Source organism: Alligator sinensis, unplaced genomic scaffold (genome assembly GCF_000455745.1).
Source record: "Alligator sinensis unplaced genomic scaffold, ASM45574v1 scaffold1727_1, whole genome shotgun sequence".
Classification (NCBI taxonomy): Eukaryota; Metazoa; Chordata; order Crocodylia; family Alligatoridae; genus Alligator; species Alligator sinensis.
The window spans coordinates 96,346-115,488 of record NW_005843427.1 but is presented as its reverse complement, the minus strand read 5'-3'; the positions used below and the strand labels follow the sequence as shown (position 1 = coordinate 115,488).

At 43.3% G+C, this 19,143-nt stretch overlaps 1 protein-coding gene across 4 annotated transcripts in view; it reads left to right on the top strand.

The window, feature by feature from the left end:
* Positions 1-19,143, top strand: part of MAEA (macrophage erythroblast attacher) — a 79,036-nt gene that overhangs the window by 27,002 nt on the left and 32,891 nt on the right. For 3 of the 4 annotated variants that reach the window (XM_025195200.1, XM_025195199.1, XM_006038666.3), the window contains 3 exons: positions 11,994-12,116; positions 13,004-13,117; positions 15,248-15,324. In XM_025195200.1, coding sequence (XP_025050985.1) covers positions 11,994-12,116; positions 13,004-13,117; positions 15,248-15,324 — 314 coding nt within the window. The remainder of the gene's footprint in view (positions 1-11,993; positions 12,117-13,003; positions 13,118-15,247; positions 15,325-19,143) is intronic. The other variant, XM_006038667.3, reaches the window with a different exon arrangement.

The following is a 19,143-nucleotide window of genomic DNA, read 5'->3' as shown; positions in this document are numbered from 1 at the left end:
GGAAGGTGCCCAGGAGGGATGTGCCCGTAGACCGTAGAGCAGAAAAACAACGTGATGCAATGTGATCTCCTCACTTTCCCTGCTCAGCAAGGTCTGTTCCCCATAATTGCTGGGGAGCAGATCTGGTTGGGTGGGGAAAAGTCCTGCTTTTGAAGAGCACCCCAGATTCCTTGGGGTGCCTCCCTGTAAGCAGGGAAAGCAAGCAGGAGCTCTGGAGGCTTAGGGGGCCTCCAAGCTCCCAGATTACTTTCCCAAGTTGGCTGGAAAATAGGAGCAGCTTGGGATGCTCTACTTTCCTGCCACAGAACAATAAAGCAGCAGGATCTCTTACTACCTTTTGTTGCATCACTGCCTTTTTTCTTCCTTTCATGTGGCACAGCAAAGGGAAGTTGTCTTATTAGTTCATAATTTGTGCTGCCATAAAAGATGTTAAGGCAGCACACATGAGACATCGGACATTGTTTGTTTCCACCCTCAGGCTATCTGAATCGCCCCTTGGAGGTACCTAGGTCTTCCCATTCATACTATAGGACATATCCAGATTGACAGGATTAGGTACTTATAACTCCTAGGTCAAAGCACCTGGGACGAAGCTTGGACACTGAAGTCATCATAGGAAGTCAGTTAAGATGTTAGCCCTACTGTACATGGTATGCTTAAACAGATGTTACATTTTAGCACTACAGATGCCTGTGATCGTTTTTTGGAGAACTGTACAGGTGTGTACAAAGTAGAACAGCAGAAAGGGTGGATCCACAACAAAAATGTTTCTCTTCAAAAAGGAACTTCTGTAGTACTACTGAGCATCTCACTAGAATGCAATACCTGTCTAGTTACATGTAGCACTACAGGGAAGGAAACTGGATCACTCCCTCAGCCCACTGCAGAGAGCTGTCAGGGAGCCCTGCCAGCACCCAGCTGCCTTTCCACACTAGGGCTGTTTGTTTAATCAGAGTTGTCTCCTTTCTTGGCCCAAGCAAAGTGCTATTTCAGGGCTGAAAATTGCATTAATGAGCGAGTTTTACTTTAATTTAGGAAGCATAGTTGCATGTTGCAGGTAATGAAGCTATAGAGGAGGGGTGTCAAACTCATCCTGCCCCGCCGGCTGAATGAGTCATGCAAGGCTAGTCAACAGGCTGGATGGTGCCCGTAGTCCCCCTCCCCTTCCCCCTGCATATCAGATCTGGCACCTGTTCCAGCCAGTCTGGGACCTGCACTGCATGTGACAGATCCCAGACTGGCTGAATGGGGTCCACATACAGCATATTCCAGCTGGGGACCTGCAACATGGATGCCAGATTGGTCAGAGTGGGCACTGCACTACAGGCAGTGCCTACCCTGGTCAGGCTGCACCACATGCAGCGCCCACTCTGGGAACCACATCACACATGGTTCTTTCTCCAGCTGTTTGGGGACTTTGTGCTGCACACGGCATTTGTAAGCACCATATACAGTGCAGATCCTGGACTGGCTGGAGCAGGCATTACCTAACACAGTCCTAGAACTGCCAGGTTGGGTGGCACATGTGATACTGTCCAGCCAGAATGGGCAGGGTGTGCAGTGCTGTGCCTGCTGTAGCTGGTCTGAGACCCACATTTACATGTCTCCAGCCAGACTGAACTGCATACAGCACTTGTTCCCAGATGCAGATGGAACAAAGCGTTGTGTGACGTGTGCATCCTGGCCCCTGCCTGCAGGGCTGCTCTGGCACGTCCTATGTGGGTCTGCTGAGACCCAGGAGCAGTACTGGGCTCTAGATGATGGGGCCGCGTGAGTCTGACATTTGACACCTCTGCTGTACAGCCAGAAGAGGTGCTGCTGCTGTTTTTACGATTTGAGATTGAGCCATTTTGTCATTAATGGAATACTAAGTGTAGAGGGTGGGAAGCTTTACAGGTGCTTCAGGAGAAAATCTGAACTTTCAAAAATAAGCCAATCTCATGCTGTTTCACTACATTTATGTAATACTCTACAACTTTGCTGGAGGCACAAACTTGCTTGCTCAACTTGTTTGACTAGTATCACGCTACTGTGGTGATTAATACTTAAAAAAAAAGAAAAAAGATAGAGTAACAAATTCCAAAATGCAACAAAAAGTACAAGGTGTGCAGATCTTGACATACATTTAAGTGTAAACTGCAAACCACCTGAAGGAGTCCCAGTAGCACTATTAATATTGTTCTGCTAAATGAATTTATATAAAATATTTTCCTAAAATAAAAACTTAAACCCAAAACTAATCTCTTTTTGGGTGGCGTTACTGTGTGGGTGTTTAATGTGGCATTTCACCAAGATGGCTGCATCTCTATCACAAATGAGGTGGATACACGTTAATATTAAAAGCACATCTGAGATCTCTCACAATGGAAGACGTTACAAATGCAGGGTTATTGTGTTTGTGCTGATGCTTAGTTTATGTGGCCCCTGATGGTATATCATAGATGGGGATGATTTTGCTTCAGGTGGGGTGGGAGTGGGAGTTGGACTAGATGACCTATGAGGTCCCTTCCAGCTTACCCCTGTATGATTCTATTAATCATACAATATATTAAGGAGCTTTCCATTTGGCATTCTCCTTTATTTCTAATTTATAGCATATAATGCACTTCATGCTTTCCAAGCAATTCTGTACTTCTCTCTAGACACTTTCTATATATAATTACCAATTGTGGAGAATCTCCATCTTTTGGGGGGTTTTTAATTGGATTAGAAAAAGGGTCCTAAATTTCAAAAAAAGATTCTGCATCCTTGTTGACCTGATTGGCCTTTAATGCTGATAATAATAATAGTAAGTGAAACAAATGTCTGTATTTTGGAGCAGGTGGCACAGTGCAAATATCTGGTCTGCTTGGCATTTCCCTACGTTCCATCTCACTAACTCCCGTCAGAAGTCGTTTTGTTTTTTGTTAAAGATTAGACTAAGCTTGGCCCATAGTATCACAGGTGAAGTGACACATCCCGTTACCAGTCTTTTGAGATATGAAGCTGCCTCTTATTCTCCAAACACCAATTTACAATCATCTCTATTTTCTATGCTGTCCTGGCCCCTTCCTTTCTCCAGAGGAACTTACCTCCTTAGTCATCTCATTTAGTTTCTTCTGCTGCCCTGCTGTGTTGGCACTTGTGCAAACTGTTTTACATCTTCTGTGTGGTAATCCTTTTATAATCATTGTGCATCTTTTGTTTCATGTGTCGGACTGAAATCAAGAGCTTATTCATTAGGACCTATAGAAGTGTCCAGGAAAAGATTATTTTGCCTGTAAAATTTCTCTGAACATCCAAATGATGTTCAGAAGTCTGTATAGTATCAAATTTATAATTGAGCATTATCAGATTTGTATGCCAGCAAGTAAAAAGTATGAAGAGCCAATGGTGGTGCTGTGATAAAGCACAGCATAGAAATATGGAGCTAAGTGGCTGCTTTGAAATAAATGGAAAGAGGACATTATGGGGCAATCATCAGAGGTATGAAAGAAGTCAGTGTTTTTATTTGTCATGAGCTGCCAAAATTAAAATAACTGGATCATGTAAGGCCCCAGGAAGACATTACACTTATCCCCACCAATAAGAGCCCCACGCAGTCCTGGGTGCAGCCCACCTTACCCTGTACAGATTTGGGGGGCACACGCCGCCCCCCCCATGCTCTCTCCTGCCTGGGCACCACCTGCCCCTGCCCCCACCCTCACTGAAGGGAGCTTTCCCAGCTTACAGGGAGGCACCCCAAGGAATCTGGGGTGCTCTTCAAGAGTAGGGCTTTTCCCCATGCAACCATATCTGCTCCCCAGCAGTTATGGGGGACAGACCTCGCTGAACAGGGAAAGCGGTGAGATCACATTGTGGTACAGCTGCCCCTCTTCCCCCCCCCCACCCCCGCCCCTTCTCTCCCCTTCACGCAGCACGGGCATTTATCAGTCAAATTATCGGCCCCATTGTGCCAATACCCGATACAGCCAGTTTTCTTTATATCGATACCAATCTGATATTGGACCGATGTATTGGTGCATCTGTATTGGTCACACTTCCTTGTTGCATTGGAAACCTAAGTGGGAAGGGGCAAGCCATAAAGACTATTTCTAGCTTGTTGATATTCTTGTCCCTATTGCAAAATAAAGGATGATTATAATGATAACATTATATTTTTACCCTCTTCTCCGATGTGTAGTAACAACAGGGCTAGGGGGTCATACTCAGAGAGTGGTGGTGGACGCGTCATTTTCGACCTGGAGGGAAGTGGGCAGTGGGGTCCCCCAGGGCTCGGGCCTTGGGCCCAAACGACGATGGGGTGTAGAGCAGCCTGTTTAAATTCGCAGAGAACACCAAGATTTGGGGTGAGGTGGGCAAGCTAGAAGAGAAGGACAGATTACAGCAGGACCTGGACAGGTTACAGGGGTGGGCAAATGAAAATAGGATTGGGTTCAATACTGACAAGTGCAGGGTGCTGCACTTGGGCAGTAGGAACCAGCAGCATACCTATAGGCTGGGGAACTCCCTTCTCAAAAGCACGGTGGCAGAAAGATCTTGGAGTCATTATTGACTCCAAGATGAACATGGGCCGACAATGCGAGGTCACGGTCAGTAGGGCTAAACGTACCTTATCCTGCATCCACAGATGCATCACAAGCAGGGCCAAGGAGGTGATCCTCCCCATCTATGTGACATTGGTCAGGCCACAGTTGGAGTACTGTATCCAGTTCTGGGCGCCACACTTCAGGAGGGATGTGGACAGCATTGAGAGGGTCCAAAGGAGGGCCACCCGCATGGTCCAGGGACTGCAGGGCATACCCTATGAGGAGAGGCTATGGGACCTTAACCTGTTCAGCCTTCACAAGAGAAGGCTGAGGGGGGACCTGGTAGCTGTCTATAAACTTACTAGTGGGGACCAGCGGGGTTTGGGAGAGACCTTGTTCCCCCGAGCGCCTCCTGGAGTAACAAGGAATAACAGCCGTAAGTTGCTAGAGAGTAGGTTTAGACTAGACATTAAAAAGCACTACTTCAGTCAGGGCTGCTAGGATCTGGAACCAACTTCCAAGGGAAGTGGTGCTTGCTCCTACCCTGGGGGTCTTTAAGAGGAGGCTCAATGTTGACCTGGCTGGTGTCATTTGAGCCCAGTTTTCACTCCTGCCCAGAGCAGGGGGTTGGACTAGAAGATCTACAAGGTCCCTTCCGACCCTACATCTATGAATCTATAAACAGGCCTCCAGTTGGATGTGTAGGTATATTTGCCTTTTCTTAAAGGTTCTTCTCACCCCTCCTCCAGTTTTTCATTTAATTTATTTTGGGAGGAACAAGGTATACATTTTAAATCTAGTATTACCATATTTCTATCATTTTATGAGGAAACTTAAAAAAATAAATTTTTAAATATCAGTGCTGTAGGCATAAATGGAGTAATATTTATACTAGGGCTGTCAATTAATCGTGGCTAACGCATGTGATTTATTACCGCATTAATCAGTGTTCATTTTGAAAGTAGTTTAGGTGCACTGGACTTCTGTTGTGTTACAGATTTGAACTTGTTTCTGATCACTTATACTGGTTTATGTGTAATTTATGTCCCTAGCCCAAGAGACTTCTAGTCTTCCCCTTCCTTCCCTGCTCTCCTCCCCAGTGTTAAAACTGTAGGGTAATAAAAAGGGACTAGTTGCAGAACAATTGCAAGCAGTATCTTTGTGCATGCGGGTGGGACATTTTGCCAGACATTGGTAACTTGAAACATTGCTTGTGCCATCCTGTATTTCCTGTTGAAAAATGGAAGAAAATTTGGATTCAGCATGATCTACTTACCTTTTCACCCTTCAATAAACTTAATAAAAGGCAGATAATACAGTAAAATCCCTGTTATCTGGGATTTTACTAACTGGACCACTCTAGTAGCTCAAATTTCCGGTCGGATGCAGGGGGGGGGAAGAAGCTCATATGCGGCTGCTGCCATCACCATCCACCACGCTATGCTGCGCTGCTCCGCGTGCAGCCACCGCCACACCCCCCAGCACCACCCCATGCCCAGGCGGAAACCCACTCATGCCAAATATCAGGGATTTTACTGTATCTTGTTTGCTTGCAGCTGAGGAAGACTGTTAAACTGGCACTTCATTGATAAACAGGGGTCCTGATTTTTACCTGTTAAAACATGGCAACTAATCTGTTTTAAGACCCCCCCCAAATCCGTTATTAAAATGAAAGACCCCCCTGGCGCCACTCCTCCCCACCCCCCAACCTCTACAGCCCTGCTTCTGTCCCTTGCTCCCCCCAGCCCTGCTGGTGACCCTCACTCCCCACCCATAGCTCCTGCTCTCCCAGCCTTGCCCATGGGGACTCCCAGCTTGGGCTGAGGGGGCTGCTCCCCACCATGGCATGCACTCCTGGGGGACAGGGGGACCTGGGTCCCCCACATCTGTGTGTGGGCTGCATGCTGCTCACTGCAGGTTCAGGCTCCCACCCTGCTGCCCTCTCCTGTGGTCTCTGCAGCCCACTGTGTATGACCTGACGCTGCAAAGAACAGTGGAGCCATCCATGAAGCTGCCCACTGCTGCAAGCTCTGCGCTGCCCTGGTGAGGTGTCCTCTGCCTGCAGGGTGGCAGCATGTGGTTGCGTGCAGAGGAAATGAGCAGCGTGGAGCTTGCAGCGGCAGGCAGCTTCCTGTGTGGCTTCACTGTTGCCTGCAGCACCCGGTCGCACACACCCAGACTACAGAGACACCAGGGGAGGGCAGCATGGCAGGAGCCTGAGCCTGCAGTGGACAGTGCACAGCCCCTGCTCCACATACAGATCGGGGGAGGGGGGTACAGGTTTCCCCTGCCCCCTGGGAGTGGGCAGAGTCTCGGAGCCAGCCCCACCCCCTCCCACTCTCTGGACAAGCTGCCTGTGGTCCCATCCCGCTTCCTGCCGGGACTCTGTGGCCATGCATTGTGAGCACGGGCCTCAAGCTGCCAGGCACTGCCCAGCTGGTCGGCAGCCCCAGCACTGCCTAGCTTCCTCCCTCCCTATGGGGGCCTCAGTTTCCCCCACCCACCACCACTTTCCTGTGGGAGCTGCTGTCCAGGCTGCCTGGGGCCATGTGCATATATGCGCACATGGTGTCCATACATGACTGCCCTCCTCCTGCTCCCTCCCAGCCCCCTGCAGGCTGGAACTCTGCCAGCCTACAGAGGGCTCATCGCAAAACTGCAAATCCACAGGTTTCTCCGTTAAAATGAGAAATCTGCGTTTGCCTCCAGTAAAAGGTAAATCGGCAGTTTACTCCATTTTTCTGTGGGAAATGGAAAAGCTGGCTGGATCCCTGCTGATAAATGTATAGTATAAGATTTTACCAATTAGGTGATTTTAAATCTAATGCTAATCTCATATTATTTAAAGGGAGTCTAACTTAATCTTGTGCTGAGATTTAATTAGGTCATAAAAAGATGAAGCCAAAGATAGAACAAAAAAGTGGTTTATTTTTCTTTTTAATATACCACACAGCTTTTTAAGTATAAAGAATAAGAATTTTTTGATAGTGTGCTTTTTGAGAGCAAATGGTAAACTTCAAGAAAATAGCAAACCTGATTGAGCTATGTATTTTTTCTTGTTTTGGCTTCTGAGGATGTATTGACAATGAGACATTTTAAACCATGTCATATGCTAGCTTTTTAGTTGGTTTGTCCTATGATGACCAATGAGACAACTCTGGAGTACAATAAACCAATTTTTGTTTTATATGTACACTCACTATAGCTTATTTAATTATGACTTATGTCGACATTTTGTTGGTTACACTTGTTAGTAACTGCAAAAATGGAAAAGATAATTATGGTATTGAAGTCGCAGGGTACAGTTGTAAGTGGTAACAGACTGAATAACCTTGAAGTAATAATTCAGTAATCATTGACCAGGATCTATGAGGTTGTTAAATGCTTTGTTTTTTAAATATGTATAGAGTCAACTTCATCCAACAAACATTTATATGTATGTGTGTGCTTGTTAAATCTGAGAAATTTTCTGAACACTAGTAGAGGTACAGATGCATAGTTTTAACAGAAAAAAGAGAAACTGTCCTAGTGCTTGCTTATTATACATGTATATAGATATGCAGTATGGTTTACTCCTGAGAGCCAGTGGCAACGTGAAGTGTGTAGAGATCCCTTGACAAAACTGCAAACGGATGATTTGTATGAAAAATACGTGAACATTGGACCATGTTTTTTGTTTGTTTGGACAAATTTGTTTTCCCCAGTCCGTCCCCTGACTTTGTTCGAAAGGGTCACATACGTGTGATTCTTCTGAGGGTGCCGTTAATGGAAGGTTGAGTTACCACATAGATACTGACTGCCTTTTTTTCCTTTTTTAAATTAAAAGGATTTTGTTCCGGTAAACATTTCTATGCTATCACTTCAAGCCCTTTTACTAACACACAGATCAAACTATTTGCCTCCTCATAAAAACATAAACAAATTATCGGTATACGTTTAGATCACTGTTGGATTTTTGCTCTGGTGTGAATAACTCCTTTAATTCCACTGTCAAAATATTGCAAATCAGAGTGAGGTCAGAATTAGGTCATGTGTTTCTTGTGGTACTGTAAGCTAGCCGGTAAATGGTAGCTATATTTTTAAATGATTATATTTGCATTGAAAACCTTCTCTGAGGACAGACTTTGGCTTACAAATTGTTGAGGGGTAGGGAAAAGTTTAGGGGAAGTTTAAACTTCTAAGCACCTCTATATACAGGCCTGTAGCTGTTACTACTTCTTCAGTACTGGCCTTGGCTAAGTACAGACAGTCAAAAAGCCTCAGGCTGAAATGATTCAGTCTTTACAGCTTAGTCTAAGCTGCAAAGATTGAACCAATAAGCCAATGAACAGACATTTGCTTTTGATTCAGGAAATGCAGCCACATGCCTGCACTGGCTCAAGCCAGAAGCTAGGAGGCGCTAGAGCACTGCTCTCTGGCACTTAACCAGCACGGGCTGTTTGTTTGCTTCCTCTTCCTGCTTGCCCCTAAAGTCTCTTGGATTTGCAGTCCACACTCACAACAGCGGGACTCTGCGGAGTTGTTCATCACTTCCTCTTCCTGCTTCCAGGTGCCTCTGGGATTTGTAGTCTACAGTCGCAGCCAGCAGTGAGTCGCAGCCAGCATGGCAGCTCCTTACTCAGGAGGAAGAGACGTTTACCTCCCCCTGACCCCAGACCCCAGCAAGGGTTTGCCGGGGGTGGGGTAGTGAGCCAGCCCTCACTGCTCTGGCTCGGGAGCAGAGGGACAGTGCCAGCCCCGCGCTCTGGAGCAGACAGCACAGCTTAGCTCAGAGCTGCAAAGTGTTCTGGGATGCTGGGGGACTGTGATTTAACTTGAACCAGGAAGGGGTCTGGGACAGAAGTTTCATAAACTGGTTTGACCTAAATCAGTCAAGTGTGATACTACATTCAACCAGGTTTATCTTAAACCAGTTTCCATCATTTTGAAACAGGTTTATATGCACGGATCTTCTGTTCTGTTACAGGTTTAAACCAGTTTCTGATTACTTAAACCAGTTTATGTGTAATTTTTGTCCCTAGCCCTTTTGTCTTGGTTTACTGCTCAGGAGATCATGAATGTGCAAGAAAACAAAACTGAGAAATGTGGTGCTACCTATACAAATAAATATCTGGTTTATAAACTGAATTAACATCTCAGAATGTCCCAAGAGGTGGTTAACTAAGCCTGAGTTAGTCTATACAGCTGCTGTGTTCATAGTTTCATAGTAGTTAGGGGTCAGAAGGGACCTGAATATATCATCTAGTCTAACCCCCCGCCACTGGTTAGAGCACACGCTGGGATCAGACGACCCCAGACAGGTGTTCATCCAACCTCTTTTTGAATTTACCCAAGGTAGGAGCGAGGACCGCTTCCCTAGGAAGTTGGTTCCAGATCCTAGCTACCCTGACAGTGAAATAGTGCCTCCTAATCTCTAACCTGAACCTGTTCTCCAGCAGCTTCTGGCTATTGTTCCTCATCACCCCAGGTGCTGCTGGGGGGAATAGGACCCTTCCTATTTGCTGCTGATCTCCCCTAACGAGTTTGTAAGCAGCCACCAAATCCCCCCTCAGCCTCCAGTTACTAAGGCTGAACAGGTTCAGGTCCCTCAGCCTCTCCTCATAGGGCCTGCCCTGTAGCCCTCCAACTGAGTGAGTGGCCCTCCTCTGAACCCTCTCAAGGCAGGCCACATCCTCCTTTAAGTGCGGTGCCCAGAACTGGATGCAGTACTCCAGTTGAGGCCAGACCAATGTCGCGTAGAGGGGGAGGATCACCTCTCTGGACCGGCTTGAGATGCACCTTTGGATGCACGACAAGGTGCGGTTGGCTTTGGTGGCTCATGTTCATCTTGGAGTCAGCAATGACTCCAAGATCCCTTTCAGTGTTGTAACAGCTGAAAATACCACCTCCTACTCTGGCAGTGTCCTTGTTCATTAGCGCCATTCTGAATATCAGTCATATTCAGCATATTTCAATTGTATGGTTTTCAGTACTGCCTTGGAGCATATATACACTTTTAAATTTGGTGGAACAAGTTCATTTTTATGTTAATACAAACATTCTTAGTACTGGATTATTGTTTGTAGAACATTGAATTGTATGGTGTCCCACAGAGAATTTTCTTCCTCTAAGTATGAGCTGTCACAGCATGACACATTTATGCAGCTCAGAATAATCTCTGGGGATGCCAATTCAAAATGGATCCAGTTCATCTTAGTTTGAAAACACCCTTCTAAATCCTTTCATTACAAATGAATGAAAAAAAATCCTTTAATAATCTACCACAGTGTGTCTTAAAGAGTGGATATATTCAGTTGCATTTGACTTTGTCCATTTGAATGTACAAAGCTCTGGGTGAATTATGAAGCTGTATAGGTGCAGTTAAGTGTTTGCCCTAGGCAAATTAATACTAGGTTGTGCTTGTCACAAGCAATGTTTTCACTTCCTGTGAGATGTCCTGTCACTCAGCAAAATGGAATTTTAATACTGTAACTTGTACTGCTAGTTTAGACACTGGAATCAGGATGTTTCAGACATGTATAATTGTAGTGCCAAAGCAATTGGGGAGGGGTGGGATGAGTTCATTTTTTTTTATGTTAAGAAGCTAAAAGGAAGCACGTGGAAGCATCAAACTTTTACAAAGTATTCCCAGAAACTCCACAGGCTACAGGTAGTTTGTTGAAACTAGTAAGTCTTCACCTTTTTCTCTTGTATATAATTCTGCTGATTTAAAGAGAGTAGAAATCAAATGAGAATGTTCATACAAAACATGTGTTGCAGCTATTTACAAATCGCTCAGTGGTAGGTTGCGAAGCTGATTTCTAGCACATGCTGTCACATTCTGTGTAACTGACACATCTGAAATCATCACTTCTTCATAAGTGCTATATATAAAAATCAAACCTTTGAACTGGAATTTGCTTCTGAAAAGTGATAGACTAGTAATCCATTGGATCTACGGAACTCACCCAACAAAACGAGTACAGTAAGGGAGCCCCGTTGCAACATCACACACTGCCATTAGAGTTGCTCAGTCCATGGTGAAGTATCTTGATCTCTATAGTCCTTCTCAGTCTAGGTACCAGTTATGATGCTAGTTCTTGTGATGTGTTATTGATGGAAAATTGTTTGTATTCCCCAGATTTGTTTCATGCCGGCTCCCAAACAAATTTGAGTATGACTGAAACCACTTCTTCCCTCCTTTTTCCTTAGTTCTAGCCTTGTATTTTAAGAAAGTTCACTGTCTGCTTTTGGCTGTGTATGAAGAAATGAATTCACAAACTTTAATATTACCTTATATCTTATGTACATGACTGTCATTATTCAAGAGTGCTGCTGTTGCTTTATTTTTACGTGGGTATCATTTGCAAGGTGAGATGGTTTTAAAACCAGGCATATCCCGAAGTGGTAGTCCTCTATCTGTAGGTATGCAAAATGTAATTTTTGTGTAGAATTTCCTCTTATAAAACAGAACTTAACTGCTCTTTTTTTTTTCTTTCTCTTAAGGATCTGGTAAATATTGAGATGTTCCTGACTGCTAAAGAAGTAGAAGAATCTTTGGAAAGACAGGAAACTATGACTTGCTTGGCTTGGTGTCATGATAACAAATCCAGGCTCAGGAAAATGAAGGTATAGTAGTGTAATGTATAAAGCTTTTACTTGATATAAATTGTCCTGCTTTTCAGAATTCTTTGAATATTTGACTGTGGTTTAAAATTTAGATACGAATAAGGACTTGTACTAACGTAAAGATCCTAAGTGCAAAATACAGCCCTTGAGTACTTAGGCCAGAATCAGTGGAGTTGCACCCACTAACACCCAGATTAAACTTGATACTGAATCTAGGTCCTCTAAATGCAAGTTTTTCCTTGACAAACTTACAGTGAAATTACATAGCAGTATGACTTTGTTTTTAATGCGATTTAGAGAAACCTAAATGCAAAGAAGTATAATCTCATCTTGATGCATGAAGACTTATGTGCATAATTCCTTGCATCCTGCTGAGAACATAATTCATGGTGTGTATATGAAGCTGTTTCTAAAAAGTGTGGTGAGCAATTGAAATGCTAAGCAGATGTCCTTAAGCATAACACAGTGGGAGAAATTTAATAGAAAAGTTTTCTACAGCTGTAACAACTTCAAGAAAGCTTACCTGCATTTGTAAGAGGAAACAGTACTCAAAGAAGCTGCATTTAGTGTAGTGTGAACATAATACATCTTTCTAGCCCTTGAACACCATGAACTGAACATAAGGTGTCACTTTTTCTATTTGTTCTTATAAAGTTAGTTTAAATTCCCTTCTTTGTACAGCATTCTTTTAAAACTAAGTTTAATCTTTTATAGGGCTTGCAGAAATCTGTTTTTAACTGACATTAACTAAAGTCCCTGCTTCCCTTGGAAAGGTTTTTGTGTCTTTCTCTTTTTTTCTTGTTATTTTTAAACTAAGCACTTTCTTTAACCAAAAATGTTTGAGTGCACTTAATGCCAAGCAAAGAGCGACGTTCTCTGTCACTCAGGGGCTCCAAAATGAGAGTGAACCGAAGATGGGATGCAAAACTAAATCGGCCAGTGATTACTCTAAAGAAAATGATGATGTTGTTATGGAAACCATTAAAGGAAAACCAGAATTGGTATGTAAACACTTGGATAATTATAATGCTGAAGAAAGCCTTATGTCATTTTAACTTGTTAAGTAACGTGAGGAATGAAATCTGAAGTACTCTTAACTTTTTTTTCCATCACCAATCTTCAACATGATGGTTACAACCAGGAATAAAAAAAAAAAAATTATTTCTGCAAGCCCTACTTTTACATTAAAAGCTAAGGCTATGATAGGTTAGAGTTGGAGAAAGAGAAATAACTATTGCTTTTTAAAAATAACCAAGGGGTAAATTCCTGCATAGTGTCTAGACCTAGAGAGTTAGCTGTTTATTAATGTTAGTTTGCTTACTCCCCTACCCACCATCTTTCTACAACTTTAACAGTGGGGTGGGGTAAACTGGAATAAGTGGGAAGAATACCCATTGCTGGAGTCCTTACATGCGTGAGCAGTCTCACTCTTGGTAACAAGGGCTGTGGAATTGTTGCCCAAACTTGTGCTAAATTTGTAAAGTATAGTTCTGAAAACACTGGACATGTTGAGGGGGTGTTAATTTATAACGTTTTCTAAAATCCAGACCAGCCATTGGCTTTCAGTTCTCTTGAAGACTTCTAAAGCTTTGAAGGTTGTTTGGAGGGAATCTGTTCTCTTCCAGTACTTTTAAGAGGAGACAGGATTAGAATTCAGAATGCACTGTCTATAGAGAATGGTTGACTAGTTAAAAAAACAAAACAGCCTGTTGTTAAAAGATATAAACTTCTAAAATCCCCCTGTCCCCAAATAAAATATGTGCATCTTAAATAACTAAGGATTTTTAAAAAATCATTTAAAAATTGGCTCCATCTTTTTTTTATGTAGATCTGAAGTTGAAGTGTTCTGTCTCTCACAAAACTTAGGCTACAGAAAAATGCTGTTGTTAAAAGGCTGGTCCTTCCTTTCCTGAGCAAACAGTTTTGCAAGTTAGAAAGTTAACTGATATATTACCCTTCCCCTCCTCCCCCCAGTACTTTATTCCAAACTAATTTAGACTGCATTCTGTCAATGTGAGATTTCCTTCAAATTGCTCTACAAAATTTCCCATTTAAAAACAAACAAATGCATATTTTTTGCGACAGCTACCAGACACAGTTAACTGATCCAGATTTGGAGCTACTCAAATTCCTGCTGATGTCATTGAGGAATTTTGATATTACTGTGCACATACACAATAAACAAAAGATCCCCACTCATTAGAAACATGGAAGAGAGAAACATTTGCTAAATGGAGCAGAGAAACTTGAGAAATACTTTTATTTTCGAGCACAGGGAGTATTTATTATTATTTTCTTTTTTCGCTTTCTTTAAAAAAAAAAAAAAAAAAGAAAAAGTAGCTGCCTGTGCCTCTATATGCAGAAGCACAGTGACTTCCTTTGGGGGAAAAAGATTTATTTTTTCTTTTTAATTCCACATGTTCATACTGGTGATGAATACTGTTAACTTTAGTAGGCCTCAAAATTTACCTTTTTCCAAAAGCAGGTAAATGTCACATGGTTTTCTTGTGTGAGATGTCTCCTTAGTATGGCTTTTAAGTCACTACTAGGGAGGATGATGGGAGGGGGAACTGGGATGGGTGTTTTGTGAGGGAAGGCAAATCCTCAGTGACCCAAATTCAACGTGCCCTTTCTTGCTAATGTGAATAAGGGTACATTCAAGCTAGTGTTCAGACTCCGTTCCTATCCCCCCCAACCTTGTCTAATACTTTTGGTCCCCTTTGGCAAAAAGGTCCCTCTATCTTAATTATTGCTTTGTCTCAGAAATTTCTGCAATATCTGCTCTCATACAATTGGAATATAGTACAAAGCAACCCAGCTGTAATCCATTCACACCCAGAGGATGGTGGGGTCCTTCAGTCATCAGGACACAGTTGATTCCTGTTAAAACATTTCAGTTTTGAAGAAGGGTGAGAGGTAGGAGGTTTTTGTTTGCTTTTAAGGCATTCTGTGTGCTAGCATCTCATCACCCATTAAACTGCTTTATCTGCATGAATGCCTAAAAAGCAAGCAAACAAAGTTGCATGCCATTAACACTATTTTGTGGCACACTGAGTACTTAAACACCATAAGATACACTGTGCAATGCTGCTGTGGCCCCATCTAAGACCCTGTCTTGTCTTTAATCTCAGAGCTGTCTGGAGTTCAGCCTAAGGATTCAGGAGTTCATTGAACTCATTCGACAGAACAAGAGACTGGATGCTGTGAGGTATGAAATTAGGATGCTTACCAAACAATTTTCTTAAGATAGTATTATGCTTCATCAGAAACGTGTGACTGTTATTGCAGCACCCAGAAGCTCCACTGCAGCAAAGGGTCTTGTCAGCATTGCTGTTATCACACCCTCTCTTGGGATTTAACAGATTACGGTTCATATTGGATCATTTCAAATTTTAAACACAAGCTGTCATTTTACATGCTCATTTCAAACTTTTAAAAATGGTTATTGAAACACAATTTTCAGGCTTTGCAGAACTGCAGAATTCAAAGCAATCATTTAAAAAAAATTTACACTGTATTGGTCTGTTTGTAAAACCAGTTGTTCTTCATCATAGAGTACAGTTTGCTATTACTATACTAATCTTCAATCTAGAGTACAAACAAACTCGGTATGTGGGGTTAGTTTGGAGAGAAAATGTATCTGTTGCAAGAAAAGTTGATCTCTTCATATGAACCAGTCGGTGTTTTATGTTCAAAATATGACTCTTGGGCTTGATTCTTGTCAACCCTGAAGCTTTTTATGTTTTACAATCTCTATTACATTTTGTTTTATTACATATTAAACTTTAAGGTTTTTATTAAACGGACGATTATTAATATTTTGCAATTCTATACGGTCTCTTCTTGGAGGGTCTCAGATTGTTACAGAAAATAACTCTCCTCACTCCTGTGAGGTAGGTAAATGTTATACCCATTGTTTCATGGGTAATGGCAAGGCACACTTGCTTGAAGGAATATGACTCAGTGGCAGAACTGGACATCGAATCCAGATCTCATGACTCCCCCATTCTAACGATACAATAACTTTGTCTTGCTTGCTCATGCTCTCTCTCTCTTTGTGTCAGATATTTCTTATTGGCAGATCAAATAAATAACTTATACTCAAGCTTTTGAATTAGCAGTCCTAGGTAAGGAGTTAGTATAGTATACTATATCAGGGCAGAACAACAGAGTGATTCTGTTAGAATGCATGTGATACTTATGCTGGGACTTAATAACATGTAGACAATGCAGTAATGTTTTGTATTGTTATATTAGGAAGTTGCTGAATAATAAGCCTGTTTCTGATGCATTTAGAATGATCAGGTTGTTTTCTAGCCCCATTCTCACTGCCATTGTTTTGAAACATCCTATTAAAATTATAAGGATACTTGAACCAGTTAGTAATAAAATTGTGTACTGTAAGAAGTGTACAGTACCCCATCAAATATACAGTGCATCATAGAAACTTCAGTGTAAACTGTCATTGTTCTAAATCAGAATCTTTAGTTTTGGAACACTGCTCTTTTTTTTTGTTTGTTTAAAACTGGCTGGCATATCAAAATGTCAAGCAGGAATCAAAGTCTTAATTCTGCACTACCTGTCAGACTGCGATATGCAGACGGCTGCTTCATCTTTTCATCATGAAGCTCCTATACTGCCATTTTGTTCCATCTCAACAAGTTTGAACATAACGAATTGTGTTGCATGTGCTGCCACTTGTTGCATTGTCAGCTTTTTTTAATAACAGCCAGCTTCTTGCAGTAGCCTACAGGAAACTAAGCAATTCTGGGCTGGGATTTTTAAAGGATGCTAGATTAGTTTTTCTGATTGAGAAAACTGTAAAATCCTATGACCTTTTCACTTGCAGCTCTATTTTTTTCTCCAGAGCACAGCATGATTTGTAAAATATTGCCAGCCCTGTGCTCAGTTTTGCAAATTTACTGCAGTCCCCCTCCCCTCATTCCCCCTCCCCCACAAAGTTTGATTGGTTTGGGGAGTTCTCTATTGCTTGCTGTTTGAACATTTAGTGTATGCTTGGGCCATATTTCCAGTCTCATACCACAATCATAGGGACTTTCTAAGGAAAACTCTCATGATCACACAATCATGGGAGACTAGTAGCTGGAGCTTTACGGCAGACACCACATAACATTAGTCTAAGGATAAAATTGAAGGTTGATAACTTAGCTTTTCAGTCACGTTTTGAGGCTGGCAAATGTGAACCTCTTTTGGAATTGGGGCCTTTAGTAAGACAATTTGGGCCCTCTATACTAGGTGTGGGCAATTATTTTGGCTGGAAGGCCACTTAACAACTTTTGGTGGGTTGTCAAGGGCCGCAAGGGTAGTACCAACCTTTAACAGGTGCCCTGCCCCCTAATCATCACCTTGGGATCAGAAGTCCCACCCCTAACCCCTGACCTTTGCCACTGAAAGTCCTTCCCACCCCAGGCCTTTGGAAGTACTCCTTTTGGGAGGGGGGGGTTGCCATCTTGGAACCAGAAGAAAACCCAAATCATATACTAAAAATCAAACATCTACTATAACATATTTTAATGTTATTTAAAAAAAGATTTGTGCCGGGGTCTGCTGGGAGGGTTGTGGGTGTGTATGGGGTCTGTTTGGGGGCAGGCTCCTGCCACATACCCCCATCACAGCCACATGCCCTCCCCATGGCGCACAGCCTCCACCGCTGGCAGCAGCAGCAGGCAGTAGGCCCTTGGGGCACGGGGTCTGCTGGGAGGGTTGTGGGTGTGTATGGGGTCTGTTTGGGGGCAGGCTCCTGCCACATACCCCCATCACAGCCACATGCCCTCCCCATGGCGCACAGCCTCCACCGCTGGCAGCAGCAGCAGGCAGTAGGCCCTTGGGGCACTCATGGCCAATATAGAGGTGATTGCATAATAGTTCAAAATAGTTTTACTCTTGTATGTTGCGGGGGGTAAAGTGTGTGTGTGAGGTTTTTTTTGGGGGGGGGGGGGGTTGTGGGGTCTGCCGGGAGGGTTGTGGGTGTGTATGGGGTCTGTTTGGGGGCAGGCTCCTGCCACATACCCCCATCACAGCCACATGCCCTCCCCATGGCGCACAGCCTCCACCGCTGGCAGCAGCAGCAGGCAGTAGGCCCTTGGGGCACTCATGGCCAGCAGCAGGCAGGGCCCCCCCCCCAGGAGCTATACTCCCACAGAGCTCCACCCAGTCCGATAGCATGCAACCTTTGGAAGCCCAATTCTCACCAGCTTTCAGAGGGGCAGCCGCAGGCCAATAAATATTTTTTTGGAGGGACCCCGCAGGCCAGATATAATTTTGCCCACCCCTGCTCTGTACCATGACCCCTCACTTCAATGGTGGTGGGAATGGATCTTCCCTTTTTCAAAGTGAAACGGTCACAAACTTGTCTTTCCTTCCCCCTCCCTCCCTTTTGAGGGTCAGGGGGAGTCTGAAGAGTCCAATACTTACTTCAGGGTGCACATATTTTGATTATAAAGGCTGGATCTGTGGCACATTTTTGCCACAATCCTATAATGTTGCCATAATAGATGGGTTAATACCCATTTGGAATCCTGTAAGGGGTGGATGTCAGTATCTGGAATTGGTAAGGCAATTTACCAGGAAGTCGGAAAACTGAAGTGACTGTTGCTGCATCTGTACTGACAGTGAAAGAGTATAACCTGATATAACTTCCGGATTTGGCTGACAGTCTCACGTGTCTCACTGATGGCATCTATCAACTGGGAGCAATAAGGAGAATGATGGTGGCACTAGGGGTGAATATTAATGTCATACAATTCTGATAGTGGGGATTGAGAGCGATCTGTATAGAACTATACAGGAACTAATCTAGATCTAGAAAGCCTTTTGGCCCTGTTTTGGTTGGGTTTGGTGGTGGTATAGTTGTGGTGCAGGAATGTAGAGAAGCAAGGCTGCTTTGTGATATGTCCCACTCTTTGCACCAGATGTCTTTTGTTTTGATGCTGGTCATCCACTGAGAAGGATGCCATACTCATCAACCATTGTTCAATCATTTTGAATTCCTTCTTTCTTTTAAGTT